General features: G+C 35.9%; 1 protein-coding gene across 1 annotated transcript in view; it reads left to right on the forward strand.

The window, feature by feature from the left end:
- The window catches only part of LOC110027528 (probable mannitol dehydrogenase), a 33,950-nt gene that overhangs the window by 9,475 nt on the left and 10,993 nt on the right, over positions 1 to 13,482 (forward strand). The window contains exon 2 of the mRNA XM_020729002.1: positions 4,322 to 4,435. Coding sequence (XP_020584661.1) covers positions 4,322 to 4,435 — 114 coding nt within the window. The remainder of the gene's footprint in view (positions 1 to 4,321; positions 4,436 to 13,482) is intronic.

The raw sequence follows: 13,482 nt of genomic DNA on the forward strand, positions 1-13,482 counted from the left end.
ACTTGTGTGATATTGATGTGATATTGTTGTATTTTTGATGCATTACTGGTATATTACTAGTGTGTTATGCTATTGATGTTGTATTGTTGTGCTATTGTTGTATTAATGATGTGTTACTCTCATTTCATTATCTGATTTAGGTGCATACCGTGATTTTAACGAACGACTGGACGCCATGGTGACCTTCGCTTGCGCCGGAGGGTTTCGCCGGAGGATCCGCTTCGCCGGAGGGTTTCGCCGAGGAAGACTAAGCCCTAAACTCGTAATAGTGCGTAGAAAACGAAGTAGTTCGGAGAAAATGAAAAGGCAGGCGGGTTCGGGTTTTCGCTCGGGCCAGGTCGCAAATACGATTTAAATAAATATTTATTTTAATTTTATTTGCTTTAAGAGGTGGGGCCAGAGTTTACACATGACGACAATTTATTGGTTACGCATGTAGCTTAAGGTGCGTAGTACTGAGGGAATATTTCTTCGACTTTCACAACATGAGACTTTTCTGTGCGGGAATAAATACACAACCTCGGGGCCACCATGCCATCCACAATTATCATTATTTTTGAATTATGAATATTAATATGTATTAACTGAAAGAGAGATGTTAATTAATCTTTAATTAATTCTATTAATTAATATTTATTAAAAAAATGGTAACTTATATAGATTTCTATTATTTCTAATTGAATTTTACTAAGAAAAAAGTTATGTTTACTTAATTTATAAATTATTAATTAATAATTAATTTGATGCTATTTTAGAAAAAAAATAAATATTTAATTAGTAGTGTACATAAAAATGCGGCTGCATGAATCTTAAGGAGATCCAACGAATCACACAAAGAGAGAAGTGAATTCTCGGCTGATTGAGCATTAGTCCAATCGAACCAAAAAACATCACGCACCAAACGACTTAATGGACATTCACAAGAGTAACAATCGCCTGATGGGGATCCATTCTATATATATTCATCGACCAAAGGTAGGCTGCTTGTCAAGTTACGCTAATGTGCCTTGTGTCTGATAGAATAATACTTTTAAAGGAAAATGAGTTTTTACTATTGGATCCCCTCAGAAGGAGGTCGAAAATAGTTCAGTCGGGTGAATTATTTATTGGTCGATCAAATGAATACCACATGACTAGATCTGATAGGTATAAATACGAAACGATGCCTAGAGTAGTTATAGATACGAAACGACGCCATCAGCGGTTGCATGGTCAAAATATGCCAAACTTGGTTATAAATATGTAAAAATATAATGACTCATAAATAATTATAACGTTTTTATTGAACGAGGAACAATAATGTAATTTATCGGACTTCTTCTTATGACTTAAAAATAGGAGGTTCGTTCTTATAGAAAAGGACTACTGGATCTATTTCCAGAGAATCAATGTTATTTGTGACTTATTTTTTCTCATTTATTCTCTTATTCTATTCATCCGACCAATGTTTTATTCATTGGGTGTGTCACGAAGGACATTTTTGGATTTAACAAATAGTATTTGTAATTAAACTTGATTATAGTAAAGTTATTAAATTTAGTAATTTTAGCAATATTTTGTATTACATTAGTTTAATAACTTACCAATTAACGTGTTTTAATTTCATCATCAATATTTATTATCAAAATTTTATTTGATCCAACCTACTTAAACTTGAAATGTGTAGTCAAATAGTTCATAAAGATTTAATTGAATTTTGCTCTTGTCTTGCGAAATATTTGTCATATTTTAATTTTCTTAGGAATTGATAAATGTAATTTTAAAGGATTCATTAAATTCTGCTTGTACTCTAATGTGCAGCTAAACAACCTCTAAATCTTGTTTCTTGTCTATTTTGGCTCAAATCCTGAATTATGTAAATCCTAGCATTTTTAGGATTTAATAAACTTATTAGTCTTACAAACCCCTATTCTTCTTTTCATGTTGTTGCTCTTGCTGATGCGCCTTCTCATTTGCTATTGTTGTTGTCTATGTGCACCTGTTGTGAGTTTTTGGCTTCCTTCTTGGCGAGGGTTTTAGGTATAGGGCACGAGCATTGGGGGTTAAAGATGAGGGTTTCTTGTTATTCATAATAAATTAATTAAAATATTTAAATAAAAAATATTAAATTTAAATTAAATTAATCTTGTTGATTAATCTTTATCAATTAAGAAGCTCTTAATTTAATTAAAATAAATTTATTTGTGATTTAATTTGATCACTTAAAATTATTAAATTTAATTAATTTATAAAATATTACTTAGTGTATTAATTATAAGATATTAATTTCAAATAATTATACTTTAATTAACAAAAATAAAATTGATAATTTTTTTATTATTTAAAGTTATTAATATCCAAATAGATAATGTATGCGTGTTGATAAAACTATTAATTTAATCTTACTAGCTAATAAAAAAATTATTATATTAAATGATATTATTTTTCTTTTTGATTTAATTTGTTAAAAATTAAAAGATAAGAAAATGTAATTAGCTTAATATATTACTAATTAATTATTAGTTAAGGTATTTAATTATATTATATATGATTAAATTAGTTTAACTAAGGTTATTATAAGTAAAGTGAGTATAATGTGATGCACATTCATATGAATCCTTAAATCTTGAAACAATTAGCCAAACAATCTTTCTGAATATAATTGGATTAGCTACTGTTATTCGAAAGAATCTTCAGGACTAAATCTACATAGAATTTAAAAAATTCAGATTTATAGAATTTACTAAATCTTACTTAAGTGAAATGCTACTTGTTGGTAAACATCTATTAGATTCAACAATGGAAGCAACTTTATCGCGCTGTTTTTTTTTTTTTTTTTTGGTTTTTTTTCAACTATTTATTTGTTCATTGTTGTTTATTTTTGTGGAGTATTTGATTGCTTGAAATCAATATGGAGATGAAACCTGGTATAATGGTGTGGTGTTTGTTGTTAGATTGCAGTTTTAATAGTTCGAAGCTTCTTTTATTCGGTGGCACATTGGTACATGGAGAGATGATGATGAGATTATTTTATAGCGCGTGTGTTAATAAACTTCGTGAGAGTATGATTATAAGTTCTTAGCTTCCACTCGGCTTTAGTCTTTAATTTGTAGGGCTTGTAATGCAACTTAGACACAGTTCTTGTGATATTTATTTTATCACTCCATGTTTGGAAGGTGGTAGGTGCTGGCGGTTTAAAAAAGGATGAAGGGATTGATCTTAACTTTTGAAAAAAGTTTCAAGAGCCAAGGTTGATTAAAATCTATTTTTAACTCACAAAAGAAAGTTTCTTTACAATAATAAATGATAACAATAAAATTAAGCAATTGAAGGTAGATAATATTTCATTTCATCAGTAGAATCCTTAACAAGGGTACATCAAAGTAACAAAACAATAATAAAGAGAAAATTGACTGGAAGAAATAACAACATAATCAAATCTATAATAAATGAGGTTGATGATCTAAAATCAGCAAATAAATGTTAATTATTAAAAAAAATGACAATACAATGAGGCAGGCATCATGAATAATAGAATATATGATTTATTATGTTATAATAAGTAATAAAGGACATTATAGCAACAGGCTTAAAATGTTGGTGTAATAATAAAAGAGTCTCATATGTTTAAACAAAAATCACGGCATCATTATGCTCATGATTATCTGTTTGATAAACTGTATGTGTAGTTTATTATGACAAATTGACATTATAAATGGTAGGCCCCAATCTCGAGCAACTCTAATAATTTCTTCGAGGATCTTTTAATCCGACTAACCATCATCAAAGTGGTTTTATTCTGACATGCACATTACTTCATGTAAGTATACAATTTTTATATATTTAATGAGCAAGTTTTTAATAGGTATTGTATGCTTGATATGGAAATTGTTAGTTTCATACAAGGCATGACTTACAGAAATAAAATTTATTGTATTCAATACGGGCAAGTGCATGAAAATGATCATTACTATTACACAAATTCTTTTGATATTCCTAATTGTAAAGCTTCTAATCTCAAATAGTTTCCAAAAATTGGAATTATCAGGCACTAACTTGACTTTGCACGGGTTCACACTGATGTGGGGCTCGGGGAATGGGTAGAACCGATCAATAGGGTGTGGGGGAATGGCTGAACTGGCTGATTGGTTCGGCCCTGGAGTATTTCAGTCCAGCAGGAGGCTGAACTGGCCTGTTGGAAAGTAACGATAATTTTTTCTGTTTTCCCTGTTTTGCCACTTCTTCCTCCTTTTCTGGTTGCCGCCCAAAGGGGAAACCTTCTAGTTATTATATACTCGTGTGTTTGCTGAATAATGGCTGACTTAATTTGATTGTTATGCAGGGAAAATGGAGAGGAGGATGTTACCTTAAAGATATTGTATTGTGGGATATGCCATACTGACCTTCATATCATTAAGAATGATTGGGGAAATGCAAGATATCCGGTGGTTCCAGGGTAATGCTTTTACTCTTTTGATGGCTTATTGAACTCTCATCAGTCTTGTTTTTTTTGTTTAGGGCCTTGGTATTTCTTTAAGATTTGATGCTCAATGAAAGTATGTGCACGCAAATTTGTGATTTGGCCCTCAACTTTTAAAAAAAAACTGATTTAACTAAACCAAAGATGATGGCATAGCTTAAAATTATGATTTCGTGTATCCATAAGCTTTTTCTTTTTGTAATATTGGATTTGATTAGCATCAAATAATCAGGATGGCTGAAGCAATAGGTGCTACTCATTGCACAAGAGTGTTACTTATTTTGGGGCATAGGACATAAATGCTATTTTCCTTGCAGCCTGAAATATGGTAATTTGATTGTGTTTAAAATATACTTTTAAAGCTGGTTTGATGTTCTGATAAACTAAAATTTGTGAAAATTTCCAACTAAATAATGTGAAAACACCCTTCAATTGCTAGTTGCAAACAAGGGAAAATGAATAGCTTAGAAGGTCTCAAAGAGCCGAGGGATATTTATAACTAAAAAAAGTTTAAAGTTTTTTAAATAAACGCCACATTTACCATATATGATCAATCTCATTTAATATTTCTCTTATCATTATATCGACTCAGATTCTTAGAACTAACTGTCGGCTGTTTCTTGAGGGTCGTTTGAATTTAATTTAATAGATATATATGTATATGTGATTATAATTTAGAAAATAATATTTTAATTTTGAAAAGTGAGATCGCATGGACCTCACATATTTGATAGTTTAGATGACTGAGCGCGATACCACAAGTAGGACACTATCTCGAAGGATATGCATACAACTTGTTGGTAGACTTAACTACCTAAGCTAAAAGATTTGTGACATTCGTTTGATCTGCGAAAACCTTTTATAAGTTGACAAGTTCCCCTATTTATTACGGGAGATTAAATAGGATTTATATTAAGTTGGGTTCTCAAGTTCCTTATAGAGGTAGACCTCTATAGATAATTATATTTTAAATGACCGAAATCATTTAAAAAGACTCTCGATTAAGATCAATGGTTTTGCCTGCAAGACTGCAAATTTTAAGTTTTCAAGGTTAAATAAGAGGAAATCAAAGGGGAATGATTTAAAAGAGGAAGAGTTATTTTCATGAGTCAATGAAGTGAAAGGTAGGGGATCTCACAGATCCGGGGGAACCTTGGTGACTTCCCAACTATCCTACGATTGGATCTTAACTCTAAAGAGATATCCTACACCTCGCTGTCGTGGTCTCGATCTCCGCTCCCCATCCGCTTGCTTCCACTCTCCGCTTCTTGGAAAGATAAGTTTTGGGTTGTGGTATGTATAAATAATCAGTTATTAGGTTGGTGACTCGCTATGGGGTACTTTCTAAATCAGGTTTCTTACTGTCCTCTAACCTAAAAGTCCCCTGCAAGTCTATAAAACCATCATGAATTATAAAAGGGAACATGCTACGAAACGCAGTAAATAGTAAACAGTAGTATTGCAGGTATGACCTGTGTGTATATGCAGTAAAGTGTGTAATAACAAAAGTAAACGTTGTAAATGTAAAACAAACATATATACCTGACGGGTCGGCGACACCTGAAAAGACTCGATAAAAAAAGTGGCAGATGACCCACGGTAACTCGAAAAAAACTGCCGAAAATACGAGGAAAATCCGGAGAAAATCATGAGTGCTCTACAAAGATTTCGATAAAACCGTTGGAAAACGCACAAACATCCGAGGAAAGAAAGAAAGCCGTAAGCATTCGGGTTGGACTAGACTCAGATTTAGGTATTTTTTGAGGGATTCTGAAGGCAACTATCGGTCACCCGTATGTATAGAGTCCGACATTCAACTAGAAAGGTGCCCTACTATACCAACTCAGGAGGGTACTCTTTAGCTCGGTACCGACAATTGACAAGTGGACAATCAAATTATATTACTTAAAATTTATATTTTGGCATGTATATAGGTTCCATGCGTATAAGAGAAAGTAATATCTATCTTTTTAGTCAAAATATTTTTGTAAATGACGTATCTGTTCTTTTCGTATATGTTCTTATCATTTTTTATAAAATATGATTGTCCATGAAACGATCGCACCGTCAGGCTAGGACCACCAAGAGAGCAAGGGTGCCCTAATAGCCTGGTGTCGGTGAATAATATTGTCATCCTACATTTCAATGTGTCCCTGGATTGAGTCTCGATATTGTAGGATGAAATATTATTCCGCTCTATCACCGAATGCCTTTATCATCAAGGCCTAATACCCAAAAAAGACCGTCCAACTTACGTCTTTGCTTGATGGACATATAGTCGCGACTATACATGCACACTTATGTTTCGATCATAAGTGTCTAAAACCCAAACCAAGAAACAAGGAAAGTGAATCGAAAAGCAAGAAAAGCAAAAAAATAAGGGGCTCACCCTCCTACAAAATATATTTAGAAAGAAAAGCTCAAAGCGGTAGGAGGGTTAGCTTAAAATATTCAAACGGCATTACTCCTCGAATGAGCAATGAAATGGGGCACACCCACCAACGCTAGCTAGAAACATCCTCGGAAAGCACAATCAAAATTGCTCCAAGCCACAACTGAACTTTCTCCAACTACCAAAAGGATTTTCCCTTTTTTTGTTGCAATAAACCTGGCCCAGAGGATTAGGCTCTGAATTCTCTCCCAACATTTAATAGATCGTTCCTCGAACAGGGACATCCAAAATTCTTCCAAGCATAAGGATTAAAATATTTTAAGCCCTCAATTCCTCCTCAAACTTAAGCTTCCATGAGGTATAAACTCAACACAATACAAAGGAAAGCCAAACAAGCCCTCACGATCAGGGGCAGCAGGGGAGCCACCAACCCCAACGCAAAGGGAAAACCGAATGGATGTTCTCGGGTAGGAATAGCATGAGGGAACAACCAAATAGATGCTCACGGCTAGGGGGCAGCAGGGGAGCCACCACATCCACAACAGATGTTCACAGCCAGGGACAGCAGGACAAGCAACCAGGCTAGATGCCCACGATAAAGGGGGCGACGGGGAAGCCACCCACAAAGAAAAAAAGAACCACTCTGATGCTCTTGGGCAGAGAAAGCCATCTTAAAACAACCAAACCAAATGCTCATAGCCAGGGGTAAGCAGGGAACAACCAAACAAAATAAAAGAGAACCGCAGGGATGCTCTCTGTTAAGGCAGCAAACCAAAACCACCAAATCAGGTGCTCACGGTTAAAGGGCAGCAGGGTGCCGTCAACCCCAACATAAAGGGAGCCGCAAACAGGTGTTCTCGGCCAGGTGCAGCAAAGGGGAAGCCACCAGCCCCCAAAACAAGGCTTCTAAGAGCCCCAAAATCCAACGTCACCAACTGCAGGTGTTTCGAACAAAGGGAGCAGCAAAGAACAGAGCTAAATCCCCTAAAATAAACCTTTTCAAAACCTCAAAAAGGCAATATTTCATTCAACATATGATTCGAATAGAGGGGCAACAAGGAACAAAGCTAAATCCCCTTAAACAAACTCCAAAAGCCTTGAAAACCAAATGCTAGCTGCACAAGAATTTCGAATAGAGAAGACAACCACAGAGGGGAAAAACCGAACCCCTAAAACAAACTCCAAAAGCCCCCCCAATTTTTCATTCAACAGGTGTTTCGAACAGAGGGACAACAACAAAAAAAAGAACGAAGCTAAGCCCCCAAAGTAGGTTCTTCAAAGCCTCAAAAAGAACAAAATATCCATCCAGCCTGTGATTCGAATAGGGAATGAAATAACAGGGAGCAAGCCTAGGCCCTCCAACGTAACACATTAAATCAGTTCGACAAGAAAAAAAAGAAAACACAACCTACAAGGCTAAAACAACCCTCAAACTTCCACATACATGTACAAATATGATAAGAACATGAGGAAGCTTGCACCTGCATACGAGTTAAACCATGCATTTCTCATAAGCCTACATTCTTAGCTAATCATCATAGAACATTTAAAATAGGCCCAACAATATGCATTTAAACTAAAGGCAGCTAAAATCCAACAGTTAGCCATGATTCCAGCATTAAATTCCAACAAAGACAAGTAAAAATCCTACAACCAACGATGATCCCAACATTGAATACCAGCAGAGACAAACTAAAACACCCCACGCATGCATTCCCCCCTTTTTTCTTATAGAGAAGAGAAACCTAAGGGCAACCTCCGTCGAACAAAGAAAGAAAGCAGGGGAAGGGGAAAACGGGCACCTCACTTGAGCCTTTGCAAATAAAAGAAGAGAATCAAAAAGCTTTCCAAACACCAGGCTCGCAAGCACCAGAGGCGATTCCGACAGAATCTCCTCCAAATCCTCGGTTTGTAACCTCACAACAATACCCCCCATGGGATTTTATAGGCGTGGAAGAAGGAAAGAAAAGCTCACGAGACTTACCTGGGCGAAGCCACCCCCAACAAAAAGAAGACTGCACCGCAGCCAAGGCTACAAAGGGAGGAACTATCGGGAAGGGGGGAGATTGCCACATTCGTGACTCAGGGAACAAACGCACAGAGTCAACCTACTGCAAATGGGTTCCTGCTCAGCGAAACGAAGCAAAAGATCCTTCGGGAAGCCGCAACTCGGGCAGAGGATGTCGAGAGAGACGAGGTCAACTCCTTGTGACGCGAAGAGGAGGGACCAACGAGAGGGAAGGCACGACTAGGGTTCGATTCGGGTTTAGGCGCAATGAAGGGGACAACGAGCTTCATGAGAGGAGTCATGGCTCCAATTTGGGACGGAACCAAGGGCCGCCACAAGTTAGGGATCTTTAGGGGAAAATAAAATCACCCAGTTGACTATATAATGCAGATATATCCCCCAAAATTAATATGGTATTTAAATTTCCTCGATTTGCACACCCCTCGCTCGTGCACAAAACCATACTGAAGCGAGAGTCTCTCATAGCTAAAGTCAACGTTCTGGACGCACCGACGTGGTCCGTTTTGTCATCCGGGGTCGCCCGGACGACTTTGTCGACGTCGGGTTGAAAACGCGTCATATTCAAATTTCTTTAAAATTATCGCTCGTGATCGCTTGTAGAGCATCCTAAGGGTGCAGGTGACGTGAATTTTGATAATTGAGTGCATCGATGCATGCATTGTGGTATTCGTGCATCGAGAGTGTGCGCGGACGACACAAAGAGTTTCCTAAGGGTTTAGTTCTTACGGGTACTCAACTTGAGCTTCGTCACGCTGATTTTAATCGACTCAACTAAGCGTTGAGGTTTTAGAACTGGTCACATGAAACTGCGAGGAGTCAAGAAGTGACTCCAATTTCCAGTTGGTGCGGGTCCCAGACTAGTCCTCTAAGAGAGTCGATAGAAAACATTAAGGCTAGATCCTAGTCTCTAAGAAGAGGAAGAGATCTCACCAAAAATGAGGTCATTACTAATATTAAAAAAAAAAAACCAATTACAACAAATTATAAGTCGCCTAGAATCTAGCCAACATGAAATCAAACATCATTAAAAAAGAAATATAGCATAAAATTACAACTTGTAAGCACATATATAAAAGCAAGTTTACTCCTATTTGCCACTAAACTTAAAAATAGGGTCCCTCAGGACAACAACAAATATCACTCCTTCCTAATTCAATTGTCGCAAAATGAACTTGCCTCCAGCCATGAATTGACTTGACTTCAAAGATTTCATGAATTTGAGAATGGCAATGGACTCAACTTTCAATTGTTGGATGCCTCGGTGAATGGAAGCAATGAACTGTCAAAGGAGGAGGTGCCCTACTTCTTTTATAATAGGAAATGTTTCTCCTTACCTTCCTCAATACTCGCACTAGCATTGGCAAGTTGTTCCTCAACAACTGGTATGGCACCTTTAACTCGGTTAGTTCAACAACAAGTTCTCCATTGGAAGAGGTGGAGTTGATCGGGAGACTCAAACATCCTTGGAGAAATCCCACAAGTTTCTTTGATGTTTTTCTCAAGGAAAAGTTGTTGGAGGCAATTTGTCTCCCATGCTTGTATCCACCACCATCTATTGATTGGGCTTTTCCAACTACCTTGTTGACGCAGTTCCCCACATTTCGCTTGGGTCTCCTCACGGAAGTCATCCCTGCTGTGTTTATGGGAAGTGTTACAAAGAGGAAACTCTCAACTTCGAAAACTATGAAGAGAAATCTCGACAAGTCGTCGCTACAAATTCTTAACCCAAGGGGGAGAGTTGGAGGCCAAACTTGTAAGAGTTGAGGTCTCTTACTGCGTTGGTTGATAACCTACAAGCAATTAAATGTCATATGCATTGTGGTCCTACTTAGAGTTGTTATCATGGGGCTTGTTGAGGGAATCCTTTCTATTAAAGAAGACTGTGTAGCCTAGCCTTCCATGAAGACTTGTTGTTTCTTGCTTCCCTGCTGAATAATTCGTGCCATCCACGGGTCTCACCTAAAACCAAAAAGAGAAGTTAAGAGTTCTCTACATTAATCATTTATTTACTCACAAAATTTTGCTTTGTTTTTATTATAAATCAAGATTACTTAAGTGGAGGCGATTGGGCGAGCAACCTATTGTGTTGTTAGTGTACTTGATTGAGGAATATCAGGAAATATCATGACAAATGACAGTTGGTAAGATTCCTCAGCATCTTTCACGGATTTACTTTGGCCACCTTTTATTAATCTCTTTGCTCTCTTTTTGGCGGCGTAAGTTAACCTGTGTTCAACATCATGTGCTTGATACTCTGGTGCGATTTATGATTACAATGTTCACATTTTTTGGCAGAGACAATTGTAAGAACCAGAAAAAGATATTGATTATTGGAGAAAGAATAGGATATAGCACTTAGAAAGGACTTCTGGCCGAATCTAAAAAATCCCATTAGCATTAATATTAAAGAAGTAAATTGGAGTGTTATTCACAATTAAAAGAGTAAAGTTGGATTGTGAAAATAATTATTTTCTATTTTTTTGATAAAGAAGAAAATAAATGTCTCACCTAATTCTCTTGAAATATTTGCAAGTGACTCTATGAAAATACAATAAAATTGTGTTATGAATAGGGTTGTCAAAAATTGATTCGATGTGCTAACTTGACTCAAAACCGACTCGAATAATACAAGTTTGGGTTCACCCATTTAATTTTTGGGTCAATTAATGGTCCAAAATTCTAACATATGTAATTTTTCATGTGGGATTCAAGTTAAACTGCTAATTTAAAATTGATTTGCCAACTCAAATTTGACTAAAATAGTTTTTTTGCATATATTAAATGGATTATGTAGGTCTAATTCAGGCCAATCGTGTTGGAGGTCTGGTTCAGATCAAACCTTCTGACCCATTTAATATTTAGGCCAATTTTAGATTAAGCACATTTAGGTCAAACCCAAACTCGACAAGCAAATCTGATTTGACATCCCTAGTTAAGAATGCACATGTCAACTCAATGATGCAAAGGAACTTGCCTAGGTCTAGGAAGGGGCTCACCCCAAGGAAGCACATGCCCTACTCAAAGTTATTCAACTAGCTTAAATGTTCATGTCCAATTTAGAAGAGCTCGTCCAATTAAAGGAACTCTCTTAAGGTTGAGAAACTCACCCCGACTTAAGAGCCACTCACTCCAACCTACTGCCTAGTTACCTCTAGTTTAGAGGCAACTCATCCATTCCCTAAGGATATACACTCAAGTTACAGAAGAGGTGCAATAACTACATTCATTTCAATATGGTGATCTTATCTCCTCAGTCATAGAGGCCTTCGAGGTGCTTGTAGAGACAAATATCCAGGGTCTTGATTATTTTGTCCGCATGTAACGGTCAAATCATATATATGAAACATATACATATTTCAGGCATAATTTTTTTTTCGTTTCACCCAAAATTGTTTAAATAGGAATCAATGGGGGCATTTTGGGACATGACATTGAAACTTTTTGGGTTGTGGTGAATGGAATTTTTCTTAATTTTTCTTGTACTATATCTTATATGTCTTCTCTTTCTCATCTATTTTATTCCTGATGTCACTAATAACTCATGTATGTTACAAACACGGTTCCGATATTACTACGGATAAATTTAGATCCAACAATAAGGACTTGTAAAAGTACATATTCCCGCATGTATCAATTTTATTTATTTGTTTTATCTTGCATGATAACATTCAAATTATTCCTGAGTTTGTTAAAGTTCATACTGTCCTAGAGGTTTTCATATTGTTGAACAAAAGGGCATTGATATTAGTCTTTAGATTCTTGCGACTTAGATCTCTTTGGGGCAGCTGCAACTTTTACGAAGTTGTTGTGCATCGGTTGTCCTGGGAAGCTGCTGCGGGAAAGCTGTGTGTCCGTTTTTTTAATATAGCTATGCAACAACTGTTTATTATAAAATCTTATTTGCCTCTATGTTGCTGTTCTGTTTATAACAGAACAGTCTAGGTTGAATAACTCAAACATGTAAACAAAAATTACATTCAAAATTCTCAAAAACTCATAAGTTCAAATATTACACATAGAATTAACATCTTACTTAACAGTAACACAACAATCAAAATAAAAAATAAAACTATTAAAACAACAAATAATATTATCAAAGCTTTGAATTTGAACTACAAACGATCAATTTTACAAGAAAACTCTTCGAAGATACTCTCCATTCTCGTTCACTATTCGACGTGGAATCATCAAACTGATCTACCCATCTGAGTAAGGCACAGTCCTGTGTGGTCCATTTCTTAGACACTTGTAAAATTTTCTCTTATAGTTATGTTCCTTTCATGAAGTATGTAGAGAACACTGCATTCACAATTGCATTACAAGACTCTAGAGACACCGAAAATCCTCAAGCTCATATTTTTTGAAGGTTTTAAATCACAAACCTCTAACAATTATATGAAATATTAACTAATAAGAATAATACATAATTAAAGATTTATAAAGTGAGCTCTCAGAGCAACGAATAAGCCGACAAAAAAATCCGGTACTTCAAGAAGACCGAATACCTTAAGAAAATGGAATCTTAGTTGCCTTTAAACCATATTACCAAACTCATATGTGTCACAAAAACATTTTACCATAAAAAGTCATCAAGAAGAATCT

Source organism: Phalaenopsis equestris, unplaced genomic scaffold (genome assembly GCF_001263595.1).
Source record: "Phalaenopsis equestris unplaced genomic scaffold, ASM126359v1 Scaffold000428, whole genome shotgun sequence".
Classification (NCBI taxonomy): domain Eukaryota; kingdom Viridiplantae; phylum Streptophyta; class Magnoliopsida; order Asparagales; family Orchidaceae; genus Phalaenopsis; species Phalaenopsis equestris.